A 22,238-nucleotide genomic window follows, 5' to 3' on the forward strand; every position below is an offset into this window, starting at 1 on the left:
TGGAGTATAGGACCAATACCCAACGTTCAGATAATGAAACATCTCAAAGGTTTCAGGAAGATTCCATATATGCTTTACAAATCACTGAAGAATAGGGCAGATTCGGAGTTCCTAAAGATTTTGTTTCCATTGGAAATCCATGTTTCTATCCTCTTATTAAAGAAAAAAGGATCTCACCTCTAATATTTCTCCTTTGTAAAGAACAAAGCATAGCTAAGTGAAAACCAGAAATCAGTTTATTGAGCAAGTTAGATTCATGATGTCTCATTGTGTCACTGTGTTCTCTCAGCTCCTGAAGTGACATGATCTCCTTGTCTATGACTCTTGTCACCAAACTGAATGGCTCCCACCTCAAGAAGTATATTTCTGCTAGAGAAACCACTCCAGTCACCTTCTTCTTTTGTAAACTTGTTGACCCCACCTGATATTAGAAAATTTGTGTGCCAAGAACGAGGATATAAAGGTAAATCTCACTGATATGTATTTATTTAGTGCTAGAATTTCCAGGAGATCCCAGAGGAAGCAGAGTTTTGGCCTGTTCTTAAAGAACAGATATTTTATTTCAAATCTTTGAGCTCAAGGATCCACCCATGGATAAGTGGGGAATACACACATACATGTAAGTGTACCAAATATACTAATGGAGAGGAGGAAAAGGCAGATGAGAAAACACCAAGAGCAGGACATACTGATCATGTATTTTTTGAATCCATAGGACCTCATGCCTAAGTCTCATTCATTCCTACACATGTATCCTACAATTTTATTGGATCTTGGCCTAGAAAGTGACTAGATTGGAATGTATTCCCATGAAGGATGATTGGATGGGAATTCCAAATGTGCTATCTCAGACAAGGAATGTAGATGTTGGCAAAGAAACACAGCTGTAAATTAAAAGAATAAATAGGTGATGGGGGAATAGGGAGGCAGAGAAATAATAAATGTAGATGACTGGAAGAATGGATGAGGAGAAATCTACTTTCTATAAATCATATCAGGTTGGCAGACCAGTAAACACATGTATGAAATTTACTGCTTGAATTCAAAGACTGAGAGTGAATATTCTTAAGAGATAAATCTAGTCTCTTATTCTGAGATAATGATAAAACTTCAGTGTATTTCCAGTTCTGAAAAGTGATACCCAAGCAGGCCAAGAAGCCAAACCCAAATTGCATTCTCCTGTCTGTCTCAATTTTAGTGAGTAAATCTCCTTTGAACCACAAGATAAATCAATTATACATACAAGCAGATCACAGCAGAAGGTTCATTATTTCTTTACTGGAGAATGTGTAGATAAAGAGGGAGGATTTATGTAGTCAAATATTTCCCTTTATTTTGTAGTCACTTCCCACAGTGGACTTGAATAACTCTCCACATATCTCATTAGCATTATTTTTCTCCTGGCAGAGGAGGAGAATGCAAGATCTATGGCACATGTACTTTCATGTGACTTAGTCAACTCACTTATAAAGGGAGAGCAAGCTGAATGGGGCAGTTTCTCTGGCAGAAATGCACTCTTGAAGTGGTAGACAGTCAGAGCCTGTGACAAGCCATCAGACAAAAAGATCATGTCACTTCCAGATGTGGCAGAACATAGTGACACAATGAGACACTGTGTAACTAACTTGTTCAATAAACTAACTTTCAGTTTGCACCTATGTTTTATTCTTTACAAAGGAGAAAAACAAGGTGAGATTTCTTTTTCATCATGGAGAAGAGTATGTAGACTAGGATAGAATAATTTTATGATGACTCCCACCACCACACAAAACACACATGCACCACATGCAGACCTGGAATAGTGGTTGGTTCTCCACTTTCTGCTAATGTTATGTGTTGTATGTAGAGTGATGTTCCAGGCCTGTATTTTCTGCAAAACTTAATTCTTGCAGAAATGCAGCCACAATCTTCTCTCCGGCTCTTCACTCATAAAGTTGGTTTGCTCTTTCAGACTCCTCCACATGACTCTGCTTCTTTCTATAGTTCCATACTCAGTTCCATACTCTTGATGCTGTCTTTCTCACTCTGACCTTCAACCCTAAAAGAGTCTTTCCATCCATTAACTATGTTGCAACCAGAATGTATGCAAATCTGAAAATTTGATTCTGTCATTCTGGTTTGACCCCTTTCCTAAACAAGCCATTGTTTTAAAGATCAAGCTGAAATTCCTTAGTCCTACCAGTGAAAGAAAGATCCTATCCTCTCTTACCTCTAGTTTCCTCCTCACAAACTCCCCACTCTGACTTTACTGCATCAGGAATTTGGACCTCTTTATAGTTCCCCAAAGCCTAATGGTCTATCTAGTCTTTAGTAATCTTCACATATTGCATTTACTTGATACTTTATCTTCCCCCACCCATTCTACTTCTTTGCATATTCCACCTGTGCAATCACAAACACACACATCTGTTTTCATATACTCTTTTTTTTTTTTTTCATTTTTCTTTTATTATTCATATGTGCATACAAGGCTTGGTTCATTTCTCCCCCCTGCCCCCACCCCCTCCCTTACCACCCACTCCACCCCCTCCCGCTCCCCCCCTCAATACCCAGCAGAAACTATTTTGCTCTTATCTCTAATTTTGTTGTAGAGAGAGTATAAGCAATAATAGGAAGGAACAAGGGGTTTTGCTGGTTGAGATAAGGATAGCTATACAGGTCATTGACTCACATTGATTTCCTGTGCGTGGGTGTTACCTTCTAGGTTAATTCTTTTTGATCTAACCTTTTCTCTAGTTCCTGGTCCCCTTTTCCTATTGGCCTCAGTTGCTTTAAGGTATCTGCTTTAGTTTCTCTGCGTTAAGGGCAACAAATGCTAGCTAATTTTTTAGGTGTCTTACCTATCCTCACCCCTCCCTTGTGTGCTCTCGCTTTTATCATGTGCTCATAGTCCAATCCCCTTGTTGTGTTTGCCCTTGATCTAATGTCATATACTCTTTCTTTAAACACTTATATTTCTGCCTACCCAGTATTTGCTTATTTTAATTCTTGCCAATTTCTTAAAAGCAAGAAATGTTTTTAAAATTTAATAAGTCTGGCACTGAGAAAGCAGACAGCAGTGTGCCCACCTTCCTGCATAGCAAGTCACAGCCACTGCTCTCTTAGAACAGGCACACACCCTCCACTTGGGTACATGTTTCAACCAATCTCTTCATTCATTCATATTGCCTTCCTGGCCCTTGCAAGTACCTAAGTTTTCAGCCATTATTCTAACTTTTTTCTTTCCTTCTTGAATCCTGTGTACAGTTCACAATATGTCTGGAAGAACAACAACAACAAACAAATTGTGTAAGCCTTAGAGCAACTTACAGTGTTTTGTAGGTTCAGTTTTAAGTTGAAAGCTCTTGAGAACAATGTCACTAATTCTAAGTAAAAGTATTTCAAGCACATTAGTTGTATGCTAAAGACTTTACACTAAACGCATCAAATTCTCAATGAGAAAGAAGGTGCTATTCACACATTGCACAGTTGAGTAAACTTAGTCTCATTAGATTGCTTTGACCAGAGTTGAGAGTCAAACAGAATTTCTGTAGCAGGGCCAGGGGTGAGCTCACTTAAGAGGAACTTTGAAGCTCATATACAGCCCTACACTCTAAAGTCATGAAATGAAATATTATATTAGATAATTTGGGTCAATACTGGTCTATGTGAACTTTCTGCTTCTTTCTCTGATCTATTACATAGTTTCTTCCACAAAGTAAAACACACACCTGCACTTATCCTCTTGGCTTCTATCTACTCAGACCAGTAGTTGGTTGACCTACTTAGAAATAATTTGGGTTGAAATTCTTCAGTTGACCCTTGGTATCTGATGGGTTTATTAGGATGGTGTTTCCTTGGACTGAATATGAATCAACTCCTAAAAACTTTACTGTCATCATTCTGAGCCTGTCTTAGAAAATCTCCATATGTCAGCCCAATAAATTCTCATTGCCTTCAGAGGAGCAGCTCAGTGATTGTATCCTCCTTGAGCACAAGTTCAAAGACCTTTGATTCTCTCATGGGTGCCTGTTGTGTCTGCACATGACCCAGCAAACCTTTGCTGGGAATGCCTTTCTTGGAAAAATATTGAATGTGCCAGATCTGCTGCCAATTTCACAAAAATTGGTTCAGTACTGTTTTTTTCCTTCTCTTGCCTCTTCCTTTCCTTTCTTCTCCCTCCCTCCTTCCTTCCCTCCCTCTCTCCCTTCGTTCCTTCCTTCCTTCTCCCTTCCTCCATCCTTGAATATGTTTTCTCTATGAACCACTTTCCCTTAAGTCAATAAGTAACCTATTAACATTTGTCACCAGGATTTTAAATTCTAAAGTGGTAGCAGGTTTAACATATATATGACGAAGAAGCAAATACCTTAACCTTCAGTCATCTTCTTTTCTTATCCTACCTGTACAAATAACAGAATGGAACCCCCCCCCCAGAAGCTGAACCACAGATTCAAAGAAATAAGTAGATAAAGTAAAAGTCTACAAATACAAATTTTTTTAAAAAATCTCCCTTACTACTAATAGTAGCAGTGGGACTAGTAGTCCCACTTGAAAAGATAATTTTATGTATACATCCAGAAGACCATGATACACAAAAGTAGCTTATTAGTCACTAAAGGAGAGAAGCAAATAGAAGTTCATAGTCAAATAGTTACCACCATATATTAACACTGTCTTGACATTTTGATACCATTGAACAATAATCGTTCTGGAGCTCTTCTTCCAAGATTCCCTTATGGAGGTGATGGCAACAATGTTACAGGGACACAAAATCAAATGTGAGTAGCAATTTTCTTGTCAGAAAATGAAACTAACACTTGGAAATAAAGCAAAATCATGGATAGTGTTTGTTCAGTGGAGACACAATTTTTAACTCCAAAGAGGGCCTGTTCATATTAATAGATTGTACACCTAGCCCAAGAACTTTGTCTTAACTTTTCTGTTGTTAAATTTCCTTACAGATAAATGCTAGTTTTCAGAGATTCTTTGAACTTACTAGCTTCCTCGTTAACTGGAGTTAAAATGAAATCTGTGATGCATGTTTATTTTTTCTTTGCCCAAAACTCATTTTATCTTTTTTGAAGACCATTTTTCAACACATATTACCAGTATCAATTAAAATGACATATTTTCATGAGAAAGAAGAAAACTCTGAGGGAAAGGTGTTACTCCCATAGTACATGATGATTGGGAGAAGTTTAATATTAATAATAATAATAAAATATTGAAAAATCTAGAAGACTTTTACTCATTTGGATATGTGAAGCAAGCGATCATTTTCCTGCTGAGAACTAAGATACCCACAGAGGTGAAATGGCCTTGAGATATATAAGAAAGAAGCAAGGTGACTTTTCAGGAAAGAAAAGAGAAGAAAAACTGTGGGGGAATAGTTAAAGGGATAAAACAAAAAGATGGAACTAGAGAAAATAGGTAATATAGTATGCTCTGAAGTAAAGGGAAAAGCTATTGGCTTCAGAAATTCAAGAACAGTGGAAGTAGTGTAAAAATAAAATAATGGAAATGCATAGCCGTGATGTATTGTACACATATAATCATATATTTTATATATTCATATATTTGTATAGAATATGTATAAAATTTGGTCCCTGGCCTCCACTATTTCTTCTAGTGCAGAGAGCTCTAGGTTAGGACTTTCTTTTTAGTGCTTGTGAAGGTGAGTACTCAGTAAGCCTATGCCTAAATCTGACCTTCAAAGCAACCTCATTTTAATAGTAGCACCTATGTCCATATGCTGAGAAATTCATTTGTCTGAGAAGAAATGGGCTGGAAGTGAAATGTTGGGAAGGCAGAATCCTTGAGAACAAACTATAGGACAGAGTGGAGAGTGGAGAGCCGAAGAGTCTGTGGTGAACAGTCTCTCACTGTTATAGGGAAGCAGAAGCCCAATGTAGTGCTTCAGTGCCTGCAGAAAGCAGCCAGAAAGCAAGTTATAAGGTTTCCACAGCAGGGCCCACTGTGGTCACTCCAAGTGGGCAGCAGGTTGTGGAAGTACAGTGTCTCTGGGGCATTTGGTCTCCATCTTACCTTTCAGAAACCATAATGAACAACTGAGAGTTGTTCCTTACTTCATATAGGTAGGGCCCAGGGTATCTTCTAAGGGCTGAGTCCCTTAAAGATTAACCCCATTTCCCCAATGTAAGGAAGGGAGTGTCAGGAAACCCATATTCCTCATATAAAGGATAGAGTCTGGAATTTACCTGCAGATCAAGTTAAGAGAGAATCCACTTTATCCTGCTCATACCACCTTGTGACATAGACTGCATCATAAATAACCTGTTAAAAATCCTAACATGCCCCCTTTCAGTAGCCCGTATGGCTGAAATAATGACTGGATCCTATTCATTTCTGTGTTTGCCTTGTGTAGCTTGGGCCTGAAGACAGAACATGCACTCAGAACATATTTATTGAATAAATTATGGCAGACACAGATTGTGAGAAATGAGGAAGGACACAGAGTTTCCTTCAAATGGCAGGGAAGGATCAGGAAACTTGCCTTGTTCCTTCTCCACCCTGGCAAATGATACAAATTCAACTGAAGAAACTGCTTGCCTTAGAAATAAAGTTTTGGTAAAGAACAAATGAGAGGATGAAGCTGATCCCTGGCAGAATTGAGAATGTATTTTATTTAAGAAAATTGCTTCAGCTGAAACAAAATGAAATGGTATGGCTTTGTGGAATGCTTTATTCTTAGCTCAGCCCCAGAAGAATAACAGGTGAGAAGGATCAGGACTGGTCAGATGTCACCACAAATGTGTAATGAGTGTAACTGGCTTTTAATTCATGCCATGAAACCAGTATTATCCTTGAATCACCAGGGGAAGACCCATCTCTGGTCTTTGCACTTCTTTTCACTACCAGATCAGACACAATTCTATATAAAAAGTGTGTCTTTATTGAACACAGACGGGGAAAATTAATAGCAATTACTTCAGAATCAAGTGTGTATGGGCCATAAGACAATTTGAAAATATGGTATGGAATACACTTTTACCTTTAGAGATGGTTGCTAAGGAAACAGCACTTGCAACTTTCCCTTTTCTAAAAGCCCCACCCTCAGCCTTGAGACGTTCACACATCAGGTCCACTAGAGAGTGGGGACACTGTTGCTGATTGGTGAGAAGAAGGAATGAAATCCACTGTCAGGAATGACCCATCCCCTGGAGCAATCACATCAGTCTGATGTGTCCTTTAAATGCCACATCCTCCACATTTCCAGGAGTGCATGTTTATTCCACTGAAGCGTAGACACAAATTATTTCCCATTTTAAATGACCTGTGATGATTGCGCTCTTATTTGATTGCCCTTACTACGAGATCCCAAATGAGAGAGGGAAATGTTCATTGCTGCATTCAGTATTTGCAACTGATTTGTGACATACCAATTATAAATAACCCCAGTGGGCAGATAGAACAACTGATGCTCAAGAAAGGTAAGTGACTTGCCTAAAGCCATAAAGCTTATTAGTAGAATGGCCACCATGTGAAACACTGCATTCATTACTCTTCATGAATTCATTAGATAGCTATAAACACAAAATATGTAAGAAAGAGAACATGAACTTTGCCCTTAAGATATAGAGATAAATTAGACATTATCTCTGCCCACAAGAAAAAAATAAAGGGGAAAGAAGCAATAATCAGGTCATTACAGAGGACTGTGATGGGCATGGTCATACAGTGTATAGGTGTGGGTATATCAGAATAGACGTACCTGAGAGAAAAGAGTTAATCTGAATCATAAAATATCTGCACCATTAATGAAGAAGAGCCTTCCACGTAGATTGGAGGTAGAGGTAGGACTATTTAGGTTTGAAGGGTGGGACCTTCAGAAAGTAATGAAGCAAACCTGGTGTATAGAACCCATTAACCTTAAAAATATTTTGCCAAGGAGAGTGGGAGAAGAGGAGGTATTATTTTATGAATAGTAGAAGGACTGAAGAATAAATTTCACTTAAATTTAATTTAATGTTTTAAAGAGAATGCATGCCTCTGTGTGTGTGTGCTTGTGTGTGTGTGTGTGTGCTGTGAAATCTGATTCTTTCTCAGTCTGGGTTCTTCAGCAAGGAATTAAATAACTGGGATTTTAATTTGTTTGGTTGTATTGAAGCTTAAACTCAGAATCTTGAACTTGGTGCTCTATCACTTGAGTCATATCTCCAGTCCTTTTTGTTTTTCTTTATTTTTCAGAAAGGGTCATGAACTTTTCCCTGGGCTTGCCTTGGACCATGCCTTTCTCCTCTGTAGGTGGGATTACAGATGTGCACCATCATGTCTGGCCCTAGGAACTGTGATATTTTTTAAGTGGTGTCCCTAGGAACCACACCTGCATGAGAGAGAAAAAGGAAGTAGCAATGAGCAGGCAACAGTGAGCTACCATACAGTACTGACAACAGCTAAAAGCATTGCCCTGATGGGGTCACTGGCGCTACTATAACTCATGAGATATGAGTTTCTCCTTAGGCCAAAATGACCAGGTCATTGTACCCTGGCTTCAACTGGTTGGCAGATGCGGAATCCCTGGGAAAGCCATGGTTTTGCTCAAGAGTTTTTCTGCAGGTCAGACAAAACCTAAAAGGCAGGATAGATGAAGCCTATCCCTCCAGTCCTCTCCACCTTGGGGCCACAAGCCTTCCCCTGATGGGGACCTTGGGCAGCACATCATAGGGTCTATCTCAGGTTGTTGAACCTCTGCTCAACAGTAGCCAGCCACTGAATCAGAATCCTTGCTCTTTAGTCTGAGAAGTGGATGAAGCCAGAAACTGGATTAAAATATGGCTCTTCGTTCCTCCTGTTTTGCAAAATGACCTTCCCCACTTCAATAATTTCTTTCTTCCAGGATCAGAAGATACTTAAAAACAAATGAGAACAGAATGTAAACTTGCAAATAACACTTTGTAGCTTGGTTGGACTGCACCCTTCCACCTAGTGGTCTGCTCAAGAGCTTCCTCATCTCTCCTCTCCTCTTCATCAGTCTGTGGCCAAAGAATTGGCAGAGATGGAGACAGGCTCTCAAGGTCTGGGTGGAACAGCATATGCCAATGGGACAGCCAGGGTTACTCTTTGCCAGCCTGAGCCTTTGCTGGGGCTGTGGGGCAATGTCCCTGCCACCTTAACTCAATGGTACATGGCTTTGAGAAAGACACAAATAACTTCTCCCTTCCCTCTGTCCCTTAGATTAGATTAGATTGGATCTTTGGATGTATAGGGAAGATGGTTTCATTTTCCAGAAAACTCTGGCTTGAGTTTCATTTTATAGTTTGAATCTCAAGTCCACATAAATAGTGGTACTCAAATTTTTCTTTTTCTTTTTTATAAGTTTTCTTATTGTTATGGGGGGGTACATTGTGGCATTTATAAAAGTTCTTACACTATTTCAAATATATCATAGTTGAATTATAAATGTAGATAACTGCAAGAGGAAAGGAAATTACTATTTTTAAACATTGAGTCTTGTGGCATAACTCTTAGGGTTTCTCTCCCTGAGCTGTATAAAAAACTAAGGTCATATTATACTCGCCTTTTAAAAAGGCAATATGATTCCTGATATATATTTTTCAAAAAAAAACAAAAATCAAGCCAAACAAAAAAACTCCATTCTGTTCCAATTACCCATTATCAATCCAGTATATGATGACCAGTATATGACGAAATGAGTTTCAACTAAAACAGAAGAGACAGTAGATAAACATTTCCAAGTTTTTCTTGAATAATAGGCTATTGTGTCATGTTAAATGTATCCAATTCTCAACTTCTTTGAGAAGAAATAAATTCTTTCTAAAATGATTTAATTGTTCACCTCCTTAAATACAAAAATAGGGTTGATGCTGTTTTGAAACGCTTTAAAGCTTTACGAATCTGACTTTGCTGCTCAATGGTTTTAAGGAAAAAAGATTGGGCCAAACAAAGTGGCACAAATCTATAATTCCAGCTACACAGTAACTGAAGATTGGGAGGATCACAATTTGAAGACAGCCTAGGCAAAAAGTTAGTGAGACTAGATTTCAACAAACAAGGAAGGGATGGTGATACTTGCCTGTAATCGTTAAGTACACAAGAGGGATATATAGGGGGAGTATGATGTGAGGCTATTCTCAGGTAAAAGTAAGAATCTATCTGAAAAATAGCTAAAAAATCAAAATGGGCTTTGGGTGTGGATCAAGTGATAGAGTGCCCTCCTAGTAAGCCCTGAGTACAACTCTTAGTACCCACAAACAAAAACAAAAACAGCAACAAAAAGAAGAAAGAAAATTTGATAAAGAACCAGGTGGTTCTTCATTATTATTTAATTGAAGAAACATCATTTAAAAGTATTAATTGATAGATGCATAATAATTATAGATATTTTCAAGAAGCAGTATGACATTTTATACATGCAGACAGTGTCATTAGCACTTCTATAACCTGAAATATTATTTCTCTGTGTTACAACATTTGAATTTATTATTCCTAGCTGTTTTGAAACATATAATACATCATTTTAAGCTTACTATGCTATGGAACGACAGAAGACATTTCTCCTAATTCTAATTTTACTTCCATTAGCCAACATCTCATTATTGCTCCCCCATTACTTTCCCAGCCTCTGGTGGTCACTACTCTACTCTTCACATGTATGAGATCAAGTTTCTTAGCTTCCACATTACAAATGAAGAAGCATTTATTGAATGGCTACTGTGTGCCTTTCATGGGGTTTGTTATGCGTTATGCAGCAACTAGTCAAGGTTCTCAAGTGACCTTTTTTTTTTTATTCATATGTGCATACAAGGCTTGGGTCATTTCTCCCCCCTACCCCCACCCCCTCCCTTACCACCCACTCTGCTCCCTCCCTCTCCCCGCCACCCCTTCAATACCCAGCAGAAACTATTTTGCCCTTGTTTCTAATTTTGTTGTAGAGAGAGTATAAGCAATAATAGGAAGGAACAAGTTTTTGGTGGTTTAGCTAAGGATAGCTATACAGGGCATTGACTCACATTGATTTCCTGTGCGTGGGTGTTACCTTCTAGGTTAATTCTTTTAGATCTAACCTTTTCTCTAGTTCCTGGTCCCCTTCTTGTTAGCATTAGAAGATCACTTACTAACTTCTCAAACTAAACAGAACAATTTCCCTTATATTATTATTACACAGAACATCACAAGTCATGTGTTAAATTTTTTCCAAGAGAAATGATTCTGAGGGATGAAGAAGATGAAAATATGCAGCATATATACATACAAAGACTGCATAACAAAACCTACAAAGCACTGTTTGAAAGAAAAGGGAAGAGGAAAAGGGAGATTGGAAATGTCATGGGGACGTAAACTTATTCAAGTACACTGTGCTCATGTACAGAGTTATCACAATGAAATCCTCTCAAATGATTAATGTCTGATAAATCAAAAGTAAAATAAAAAAATTTAAAGCAAAAAGGAAAATGATTCAAGTATACTTGACAAATTAACTTTGAAACAATGAGCTAATTTTTGGCACATTAGCTACAATAATCAGACACATAAAACTTTGAAAAGGCAAACATAATTACAAGTTTCACAGTCTTATTACATACTTTATGTAATAAATGTTCTAAAAGGTGATTTCCAGTTATTTTTCAAGTGAAAAGAGTATATGTCTCCTTTTGTGCATTGAGACACATGGCATCTTCTCAAATGAAAACTTCTGCCTGCTCGCCTCAGAAAAGCCATCCCCAGGAGGTGATCACAAGAACCAAACAGAAGTCACTATTGCATGGAAAGAATGGCAGCTCCTATGCGTGGCTGCATTGCACCATAGATCATGAGTTTGTGGAAGTCACAAGTACAAAATCAATGTGCATGCCAAGCCCACCTGGCATCACAATTGACATGTCTAAGACTGACATGCCTCTCATGAAAATAAGAATAATAGTTCTTCGCTAGTCTAGAAACAGGAGCACCATTTGGGGGATCTCTTCAAATTTTATGATTTATCAAGTAGTAGAATATTTTCTCTGAGGGATTACAAGTTTGGAATAACTTTGGCTCATTTTGACACAAATAAACCAGTTGAACTGGAGGGCAAAGTGGGTTCATGAAAGAAAAAAAAGGAAATAATGTCATAAAATGAGACCCTCATCTACACAAAATTTCCACTGATAATTGCAGCATATTTGGAAAGATGGTGCATCCAATATGGACAGACAAATTATTTTCCATGCTTTTATATACACATAGACCTGAGGAGAGGTATGATTCCCATTTCTATACATATGTGCAGTGGCAGATCTTTAAATCGTAGAAAATAGCCAGCAGAATTCATTTTCATTCTGGAGCTAAAGACAATAGTACACTTTACCTGCTTATTTTTCTACCAGAGTCCTCCCTGGGATGCATACTCATACCTCTTCTCACTTTCAGCAATGAGTGGTAATTTCTTGGATTTTTTTTGCCCTACCCAATATCGATGGACACATGAGTATGAAATAACAAAGTAGAAGTGGTATCGCCATCAACAATCTTAGTCGTGAGGTTGCCATACACTTGCAGCACGTATTTTAAAAGCTACATGTTTTTAAAATTTCTCCTCCTCTGGTTTTTTTTTCCTGTTATTTTGGGGGTTTGAACTTAGTGCTTTGCACTTGCTAACAGGTGCTCTCCCACTTGAGGCACTCCAACAGCCTGAAATTTTTCCCACTCTGCTAAACAAATGCAAGCAGCACAAGTGCATGGTTGCCAACATCCCTAAATATGATGATAAAACAACCTGGAGGTTGATTTGGGGATCCAGGATGCATTGACTCATGTATCCACACTTCAACCTGTACATTCCAATGACAAGGGTAACACTGAAAGGTGCATCCTGTTTTATAAAATGCAGCCTGTGTCAGATACTAAGGGAGCAAACAGGACCACAGCTTGCAGTGTAGTGATTGCAAAGTTGAGTGATGGTCCACTCTGATTGAAAAATCCTTCAGTCACCAAAGGTAGACAGACATATCCAAATGGATATTTAAGTAATGCCATACTCAATCTATCCCAGTCAAGAAGTACACACAGGTGATATCTTTTCCTACTTACCAAGCAAAAATGTCTAGTATCTCTAAATTTCTGAATGATAGAGAAATGAGTCCTTCATTTTAGCTGCTATAACTAAGAAGAATGTTTATTATTCATTCACTCATTCATTGAATAATTGAAAAATATCCAATGGGAATGTTGGGAATTTAGGTTTTTTGGCCACCTGACATTTCTAAATTGCATATTGCTGCACACTAAACAAGGAAATTTAAACCAACAGACTAAAATGACCTCCAACCACATTTTTTCTTCTTCAAGTTCATTAAGACAAATTCAATGAAGCAGAGTAACATCTGAGATGGGACTAATTGGAAAGAAACATAACAGAAGCAGGTGCTTTTACTAAAGCTGACCTTGGCTCTAACTCCAGCAAGATATCTCCTCCAGACCCATCAGCAGGCTCTTACAGCTCACTGCATTTGTGATCAATTTAACTGAAATGTCTAGAGAGAAAAACTTACCATGAAACAGCTGCCTCCCTTCCTTTTTGACTTGCCCAAAGTTTATTACACATTTGGCCCATATGATAATTTGATAACTAAATGAAATTTGCATTAAAGTGTAAAAAAACTCCATACTCTTTAGCCAGAAAGATTCATAAGTAAGTACTGCCTAAAAATAAATTAGACTTTGGCATGGAATGGAATTTATGAATATTGCAAAATTCTTCAATTAATTCCACCAAAAAGGATATTAAATCTTGATGACTAGCAAACTTCCTTAGCAAAACAAAATGTGATGTTTAAATAGAATTGAAATAGTTACATAAATTTAAAAAAACCTATCACTTACATTTGTTATTAATTAAGTGAATGACTTGTAGTCATAGAAATTTTTTTAACCACTGCTAAATGTATAGAACATGGCAGAGGAAAACAGAAGTTTGTACTGTGAGGCAGGCCTATGACCTCTTCACATTCTCTTACTTGTTTTCTTTTACATGATGTGGTTTTAGTGACTCTTCTCTGATTTAAAAGTTGCATAAACTTAAATTTTAAAGAAGCAAATAAAAAATGGCCATTGAGTGGTACTGACATTTCACTGCTAGCAATAAGGTTATATAATGTGATAGTTGCTAAAATAAATAAACAGATAAGGAAAGATAAGGGTTGGCAGACCGGAAATCTTGTCACTTACTTACATCCTTATTCCAAGCATGTGCAGTTCAAGTTTTATCTAGGAGCACAACCTTAGCTTTTTCAATATTACAGTATTTCTAACATTTAAAATTCTATGTTTTAAAGCTTTATAAGGCCTCCTCAACCCATTTAGAAATTGCTGCCATAAGAATGGCCTTGTATTAGTCCAGGAAAATACCTTGAAATTTTCTCTCTCTCTTTCTCTGTCATACAAAATGAGAGAGAGAGAGAGAGAGAGGACCATGTGTTTCCTGAAAGGACTAGCATTGCTTAGAGTATCCTTCAGTCCCCACCATCCAACAAGGGTTCTCAACCATGTTGAATGCTCCATAACTATTGAGACTCCTGCCAGTGGCTACCAGGTGAGATGATTGGCATAGAGCAGGTTGATTCTAAGTCTCATGCAGGGAATGGGCTCTGAGTGACATATGGCTGCTTTTCTGTGCATGTATGAGGGGCTTCTAAGTCCTATGTTTTCAGGGGGTATCAAAGAGGCTACTGGTGTAAAAACCCATAGTTCTTCCTCAAACCATAACATGCAAGACTGAAATTCCTTTGGCTTGGCTCAACTATTTGAGTATCAACATCATTAACTATAATTATCAAGAGTCAGGAAATTGATGAGGAATTGATGAGTTGATACTTTCTTTAAGGATAGATTTTGATTACAGTGATTAAAAACAAAAGGGTTCCCTAGATAATACATAAAAGTATGAAGGGTTCAAAAAGTTTGAGACCACCCTCAAATTCACTAAGGGCTAGTTAAACTTTTATTGCTATTGCTAAGGAAGCCAGAAAGGAGCAACTTATAGAATTAAATTTATTATTGTGAATATTGACAGATTTTAATCATTTGCCAATTCTAAAATTATAAGAAATTTTCTTGGGCCTAGTCACAAAGTGACCTTGTAGAGTTTTTAGCACAATGGATGCCTTAAGATATTCCCTACCTACAAACAACTGGCTGTTGAGCTGCAGCCGGAAGTGGCCTTCCTCTGAAGTCTGCCTGGTGCTTCTCAGGCTGTCCACCTGCAGTGAGGTCTCCTTGAGGTTCCTCTCGGCCCGGATGTAATGCCATTGGTTGTCATTAAGAAGAGAAGGAGACTGGACGATGAGTTCTACAGGGCCATTCCCAACGTCAATGGCAAATGTGATCTCAGAAGGAGCTGAAATCAGACAGAATGAAGGGAGTCAGTGTGTGAAGGGCACAAGCAAGTCCTGAATGAATGGGAGAAAGATTAAAAGTGACTATCAATGTAGAGATCACATTCTTGGAAATCCTTGGTTCACCCAAAACACCATTAATAGTAACAACAGCTAAACTATGTATGGTGGTGCATGTCTGGAATCCCAGCACTTGTGAGGCTGAGACAGGAAGACTGTGAGCTTGTTGCTAGTCTAGGCTACATAGTGAGACTATGTCTCAAACAAAACAATCATTTTAGCAACCATGAAATACTAAGAGTTCTATGTTCTAGGCCTCTCTCTCTTTAGTTGAGGAAACAGACTAGGGACTGGGGTACTGATGCCTGTCTTTCAAGCACACATCTGTGATGATGCTCTGTATGTCCTGGGTCCACTCTGGTTTCAGCTGTTTCCTCCTGGCTATGTATAGACATGGAGCCAGCTAAGGAATCACAGTACTGCAGGGAGGGTATCTATGTCCTGAGAAGTCCAGTGCCTTCCTCTATAATTTTTTGTCAATGCATGCCACACAACCACCCATGTTCTTCCCATGACTAAAAAATACCAACATGAGGTGAGAATGTTAGTTATCTTGTCCAAGGAGACATCGTTGCAAGTGTCAGTGCTTTAAATTAAACCTGGTCTCTGGCTCTGTGCTAGATCATTCCATGACTCTGCCTATTAACAATCTGTATAGTGTGGAAGCTGGGAGACAGCCATTAGGTGGTGATGATGATAGTGATGGCAGTGGTAGTGATGATGGTGATAGAGGTGGTAGTGATGGTGGTATTGGTGGCAGTAAACAACCCTAAGAGAAAGGCATCATTATCCCCATTTTATGAGTGAGAGAAAGCTCAGAGTCATTTGGGCAATTTGGTAAAGTATCGGGACAGTAAGTAGAGTCTGACCTCAAAGGCAGAATTCCTCACCTATTTGCTCTATTAAGTGTATTTCCTTTCCTTCCTATTATAGCACAAGAGTCTTCTATACATGAAGGACATGAGAGATTAATTATGAAAATAAGGTTGAGAAGACAGCATTCTCTGCATAACTGAGGCCTTCAGATGGCAGACCTTTCTTCCTCATCGGCACCTGTGATTATCACCTCTTCCCTACCCCTAAATTTGGAAATGGGCATTGAACACAATTATGTCATCACCTGCCAGGTCACATCATGAGAGATCCCAAAGGTGAAACACCACCTGGACCACTCCATCCCCAACATTTAAACCGTAGCAGAAAGGTACCTTAGTATAAGAGCCCTCACAATGTAGACTTTCAAGTCATTTGAAATCCTATACTGCTTTGCTTTCTAGTAAACCCTGCCCTTTCCTAAAGCCACTTTCTGATCTCACTATACCTCAATTTTTTCATCTACAAATTGAGAATGAAGACAATATTCCAATCATCTGGTTGTTTATATGTCAATCCTGATGAAATTCTTAGAACTTTGCCTGCCACATAGTAGTGCTGCTCTGTAATAGCAGTTGTTATCATTACTGTATCACATAATTTCCCAACCCTGGTATGTTGTTGGCATTGGCTTGCAAAGCCATGCATTGAAGAAAATGGAATTGGAAGGAACCGTTTGAGTATCAAACATTTGAAGGACATAGTAAGAATGAAGACGGCCTCTTGAGACACCCTCTGCTTCTTATTCAGATCATCAGTGCAACCTGGCAGCCATGCACATCTCAAAATCTGTCATCCAAAGAGAGATGACTGGCTCCTCATTCATTTCTCTCTGCAGAAAAGATTGGTTTGAACTGGAGGATGAATGTTGGAGGTTTTATTTTTAAAAAATCCTTCCTGCAAAGCTGGTCTTGTAGGTAGTATGTTCCACTCAGACAGCACATCTTTCTGGAAGGTTCCCATCTCTGCTACATCACCCCTTCCCCTCCCCCACACCTCCATGTTGTGCTATGCCAAACTCTGCTACCCCATGTTTCTCCCTGTCACATAACGATCTGTTTACTGTCTGTCTCCCCAAGTAGTCTGCAAACTGTAGATGAACACTTCATTTATTGTAGGCCCAACACCTAACCCTGGGCTTGTATCCTAGAAGCTCCTGCCACACTAAAATTTTATTAATTAAAACATTATTAAGCTACACATATGAAATATGAGTTTGTAATTTTCTTTGTTTTTCATTTTTATTACAAAGGCTTTAGATGCCTTGGAAAATCTTTTTAAAACTTATTATAATTTATTTTTAACCAAGTACTACTAAAGCCCTACAACATCAAAGTCATTCTTCCTAGAAACAGAGGAGAATCAGTGAAAGGCATTAATAATAGCAAATACTTATTAGGTACTTGCCATGAACAAGACATTTTGCTAAGCATTTTTCAGGAATTAATTCACTTAAGCCTCACTATACCCTTGTGAAACAGATTCTATTTTACAGGTAAGGAAACTGAGGTGTGGGTAGTTAAGGAAGTTGCCTAGTGGGGATGAGGTAGAGACAGAATTTGAATTCAGGGGATGTGTTTCCAGGGTTCATTTTTCAGCTGCTTTTTCTAACAACAATGCCTCTGACCCCGAAGACTGGACACATCTCAGGATAGTAAAAGCTACAATACATAAGGCAGATGCCTCGAAAACACTAAATTGGAAAAATGTAAGTCCATGACTTAACCACCATAGGCTGGAGGCTTCATTGGAGGGCGCTGAGGAAAACATAAGCCAATTCTTACTGACTTGAGGGACAGACACAGGCCTGTGACTCTGGATTGGATGTGGAGATCCTGTCACAACATTATCTCTCTCTTCCTTTCTAGCCTCATCTACCTCCAAGTGTCTGACAGGTACCTTTTCTCACAATCTACAACTTTATGGTTCAAGATAAAGCAAAGGTATCTTCCTGGCTTCTGGATGGAATTTTATCAAGACCAGCTCCATGTTAGACATGGAGAATTCAGAAAAGGAGGTCACAAGTCACTTTTGAGAAGACGGACAAAGACAGAGCATGTACGTGCTGTAATAGGGTATCTACAGATGCTGTCAAGAGGGAAGGAGCCTTCTAAGGATCCGGCATGATGTTTTCCTGACCTCAGCAGCAGGAACAACAGCCGTGTCCATTACAGAATCCCCTCAGCTCTACCCTTCCCTGTGCTCGGCCTAGGGCTTTATGAAGATGGAACCACACTTGTCCTCAGCTCCCACCCAGGTCATGCATGAGAGCAACCAGTGTTCATTGATGGAGTAATGAGGCTTCAAGCCTTCCTGTAGCCAATTAACCTCTCTAACTTTCCATGTCCTCACCTGTAAAATGAGAAACATGAATTAAATGAAATATTGTTCAGCATTTTTTTGAGATGTGTACTCTAAGAATTGATGGAAGCTGTGGTTCTTCTATTTCACACATATAGTTTTGCACAAAATTTTAGGGATTTCTTGAGTCTTATACATCTGATGTAGAGGGAAATAAATCTATGTTCTCTTACGTTCTAACATTATTGATTCCTGAGGCAGTTTTGCAGAGCAGAGTATGGGGCTGCTCAAAGAAACAGAGATATCAGATAGAGTTTTGTATTATGAACCTTCCCAGCTATAAGACTCTGTGCTTGTTATACAACTCTCTCTAGGCAACGAGTTGAGCAATGATGAACATAGTACAATATAGTCATAATCAGAGATTGGATTGTTTGAAAACATGATGAATGAATGTAAAAAAATTAGCGTGGAGTCTAATCACTAAATAATCCAGTGAAAATGAATTATTAATGGTATTAATTTTTACTCTTCTTTGAGACTCTCAATACATTATCTTCAAATTAACATCACATTCAATAGTATTCTTGTGACACCTTTGAAATTTATAATCCAAATCTGTCTAAACATAGGCACATGTATACATATGATTTTTATTCCACTGAAAACTCAGAAAATTTATGATTTTGTTTCTATTTAATTCTCACTAAGGTGGATCACAGAGACCCCCTTGAACTAATATTATTAGAAAGCAGCCAGGGTATTAGAATAAAAATGAAAATATTAAATCTTAATCACTTAGAGATTAGGTAGTAATATATTCTATATTAGGTCACAAATAGTACTATGGTTACAACCTAAAACTAATAATTTTCACATGTCCAAAATTAAATAACCATTTACTAGTTCCATATTCTTATTTGGGCATTTTTATATAAATTACACTTTTCAGTATTGATAGGTATCAAAAAGAATAATAACTGATTCTGCACTATTGCCAGAATCCACTGGGAAACCACCTGTTCTTCACTTTCCATTGGGTTTTAAGCAGAGCCAGCCTCCCTCCAGGTAGAGAGCCAGCCCTAGCATAAACCATCAGCAATCTTTTCTTCTCTGGCTAAAGTTGGAGGTGAGCTGCACATGATGAGTATTACTGGGATAGCTGGGAAGAAAGGGACTACACTCTGTAGGCATATATCTAGACTTAGACTGAAGGAGATATTTGGAAGTCAGTGTGCAAATTCAGCCAGAAGTAAAGCCAGACCCTTGTCCTCTGGACTCAATCATGAGTCTCACTACAAATAAATTCCCATCTGTCAGTTCAGATTCAGTTTTTGTTAATTGTAGCCAAATATATTCAGTTGGCATCTGAGTGTCACCAACCCCTTGATGCAAAAATAAGTGCTGAACAGGATACAAAATTACAAGGTAAAACAAGAATTAATTTGGAAGAGCAGAAATTGTAATCTACAACCTAAGGTCTTTCTACGATGTCACGCTGATGCTCAAAAACTGTTTCCTATTGCTTTTCCTCATCTGCTCCAAATCTTCCATTTCTATCTGTACAGCCATTGTGAAATTACTATGAGAATTGGTGATTTTTTTCATAATCTCATTTGAAACACATTCATTAAGACTGGAGGGTGTAGTGAAGTGTCTTCCTTTTAATAAACTACAAACTAATACCAAGGTGACAAGATTTAAATGCCTTAGTTGAAAATGGCTCCAATGAAATGGATTAAGTTTCATGGAAACCTGCTTGTCCCTGAAAGCAATTTGGACATATCAACCTTGGAATCTGCTGTTCAGATAGTTATAGAGGAACATTTCTTAGTGATGAAAAGCAAATCTATTATGAGCCACTGCATCTGTTAAAAGGACTTTTCCTTTCCAAGTAGCTGGTCTGTAGGGCCTTCTTCCTATGAACTCCTTAGAGGAAAAATCCTGTCTGCCTAAAATGTACAAATAATGTGAGTATAGCTGTGAAAACAAATGCAAGATTCTTCCCACAATTTGAACATTTCCCCTTATAAATAATAACAATAATAAATTTGAGAAATGTGAGGCCTTGCATTGTTTTTACTTTTATTCATTTATCTATTTGCTTACTTGTTTATTTATTTTTGTGATGCTGGGAGTCAAACTCTGGGCCTAGTGCATGTAAGACAAACTCTCTACCTCTGAGCTACATCCCCAGGCCAAGGCCATGCACTTTCAATTGTTTTTATATAAAATCTTTCTTGTTTTGGACATTAATATTCATCAGTTTGGTATGCATCAAATAATTACACCAATAATTTATAATTCTTTGTAAATTTAATACAACTTGAATGAAATTCATTTTTGGTACACCCAAAGGGCAAAATACAGTACCATAAAGCACCAACAAATTGGGTGTTGATGTATAATTAGCACTAAATCATCACTTATTATCTTGTGATAATATACCTTGACATTTGCTGTGGCTTTAATGAATCAAAAGGCCATAGGTCTTAATTTTTATTCATTTATGTTGAGGTTATTGTATCTATATTACGAAACAGTAGCACTCAACCCCACATTCTCAGAACCTGACCGAGTTAGGGATAAGGGATGTGTTTTTCACACCAAAGCCACAAGAGCTTCTTTCCATTAGTAACTGAAGTCCTTGGAGTAAAAAGAGACTAGACCTGCCAATGCAGAGGCTTTCTTTCCTTGGCTGAATTGTGCTATAGCCACAAAAGAAACACTTCTCCCCTAGCCAGCACTGTCTCCTTTTCTGTAGCTCTCAAATTCACAATTTCTATTGCTAAGGCATTATTTATACTTTCACGGGTGTTTTTTGCAGTCACATCATTTTTGTGATGTGGTCAATTGCTTTATTCAAAGTATAGAAGAGCATCCACTCAGACCAGGACAGATGAGGCACACAATGATAAGCACAAGTCATCATAGTCAAGTGTAAAACAAGGACAGGATGGGGGTACAGTCCAGCCTGATTATAAGCAATAAGGAGTGCCCTAAGTGCAGAGAACCAGAAATAATAGCAAAAGTCACTAAAAATATGTCCATTTTTTAATGATCACCACTCACTACTAATTCTAAGCAATGTGAATAATATATTATTCCTCCTCCAAAAAAATCTTTTCTTGGTCTACATTTTAACAGATGCAAAAGCTGCTGTTAATTTTTAATAATGTACATGTAAACTTCAAATCCTCATATTCTATTACTTACCACCTAATAAATTTTATAGTGTGTGTGGAGGGCAACTCCGGATAGATGGTTGGCTCTTGAACACTCACATTCAAATCTGTGTTTGTTTTCAAAAATAAGAAATTATCATACACATATATTCTGCACTGCCATTGCTTAACCTGAATCTATCATGGAACACACGATTGTGGATTGCACAGGGCTTGGGGACACAAGTTGAGTCCAAAGAGAGCTTCTACAATTTCAAATTCTTGGTAACTTCATTCAGTTTTTCCATAACAGAGGAGAAATTTATGATGAATATGAAAAAACTATTTTGGTGTAATTATTTTGATTACCAAGGTATTTTGAAGTTACTAGAATTAATCCTGATTTTAAAAAGACATAGACAGTGTCATAACTTCTGGGATTTATTATAACATGTATTTTTTATGCATAATTACCACACATATCTTTACACTGAAAATCTTTCCT

The 22,238-nt window shown here is 38.0% G+C and overlaps 1 protein-coding gene across 3 annotated transcripts in view; it reads right to left on the bottom strand.

The window, feature by feature from the left end:
- Cntnap5 (contactin associated protein family member 5) overlaps positions 1 to 22,238 on the bottom strand; it is an 826,603-nt gene that overhangs the window by 127,056 nt on the left and 677,309 nt on the right. For all 3 annotated transcript variants that reach the window (XM_074070497.1, XM_074070498.1, XM_074070499.1), the window contains exon 17: positions 15,122 to 15,337. In XM_074070497.1, the coding sequence (XP_073926598.1) occupies positions 15,122 to 15,337 (216 nt within the window). The remainder of the gene's footprint in view (positions 1 to 15,121; positions 15,338 to 22,238) is intronic.

This window comes from Castor canadensis, chromosome 4 (assembly GCF_047511655.1).
Source record: "Castor canadensis chromosome 4, mCasCan1.hap1v2, whole genome shotgun sequence".
Lineage (NCBI taxonomy): Eukaryota > Metazoa > Chordata > Mammalia > Rodentia > Castoridae > Castor > Castor canadensis.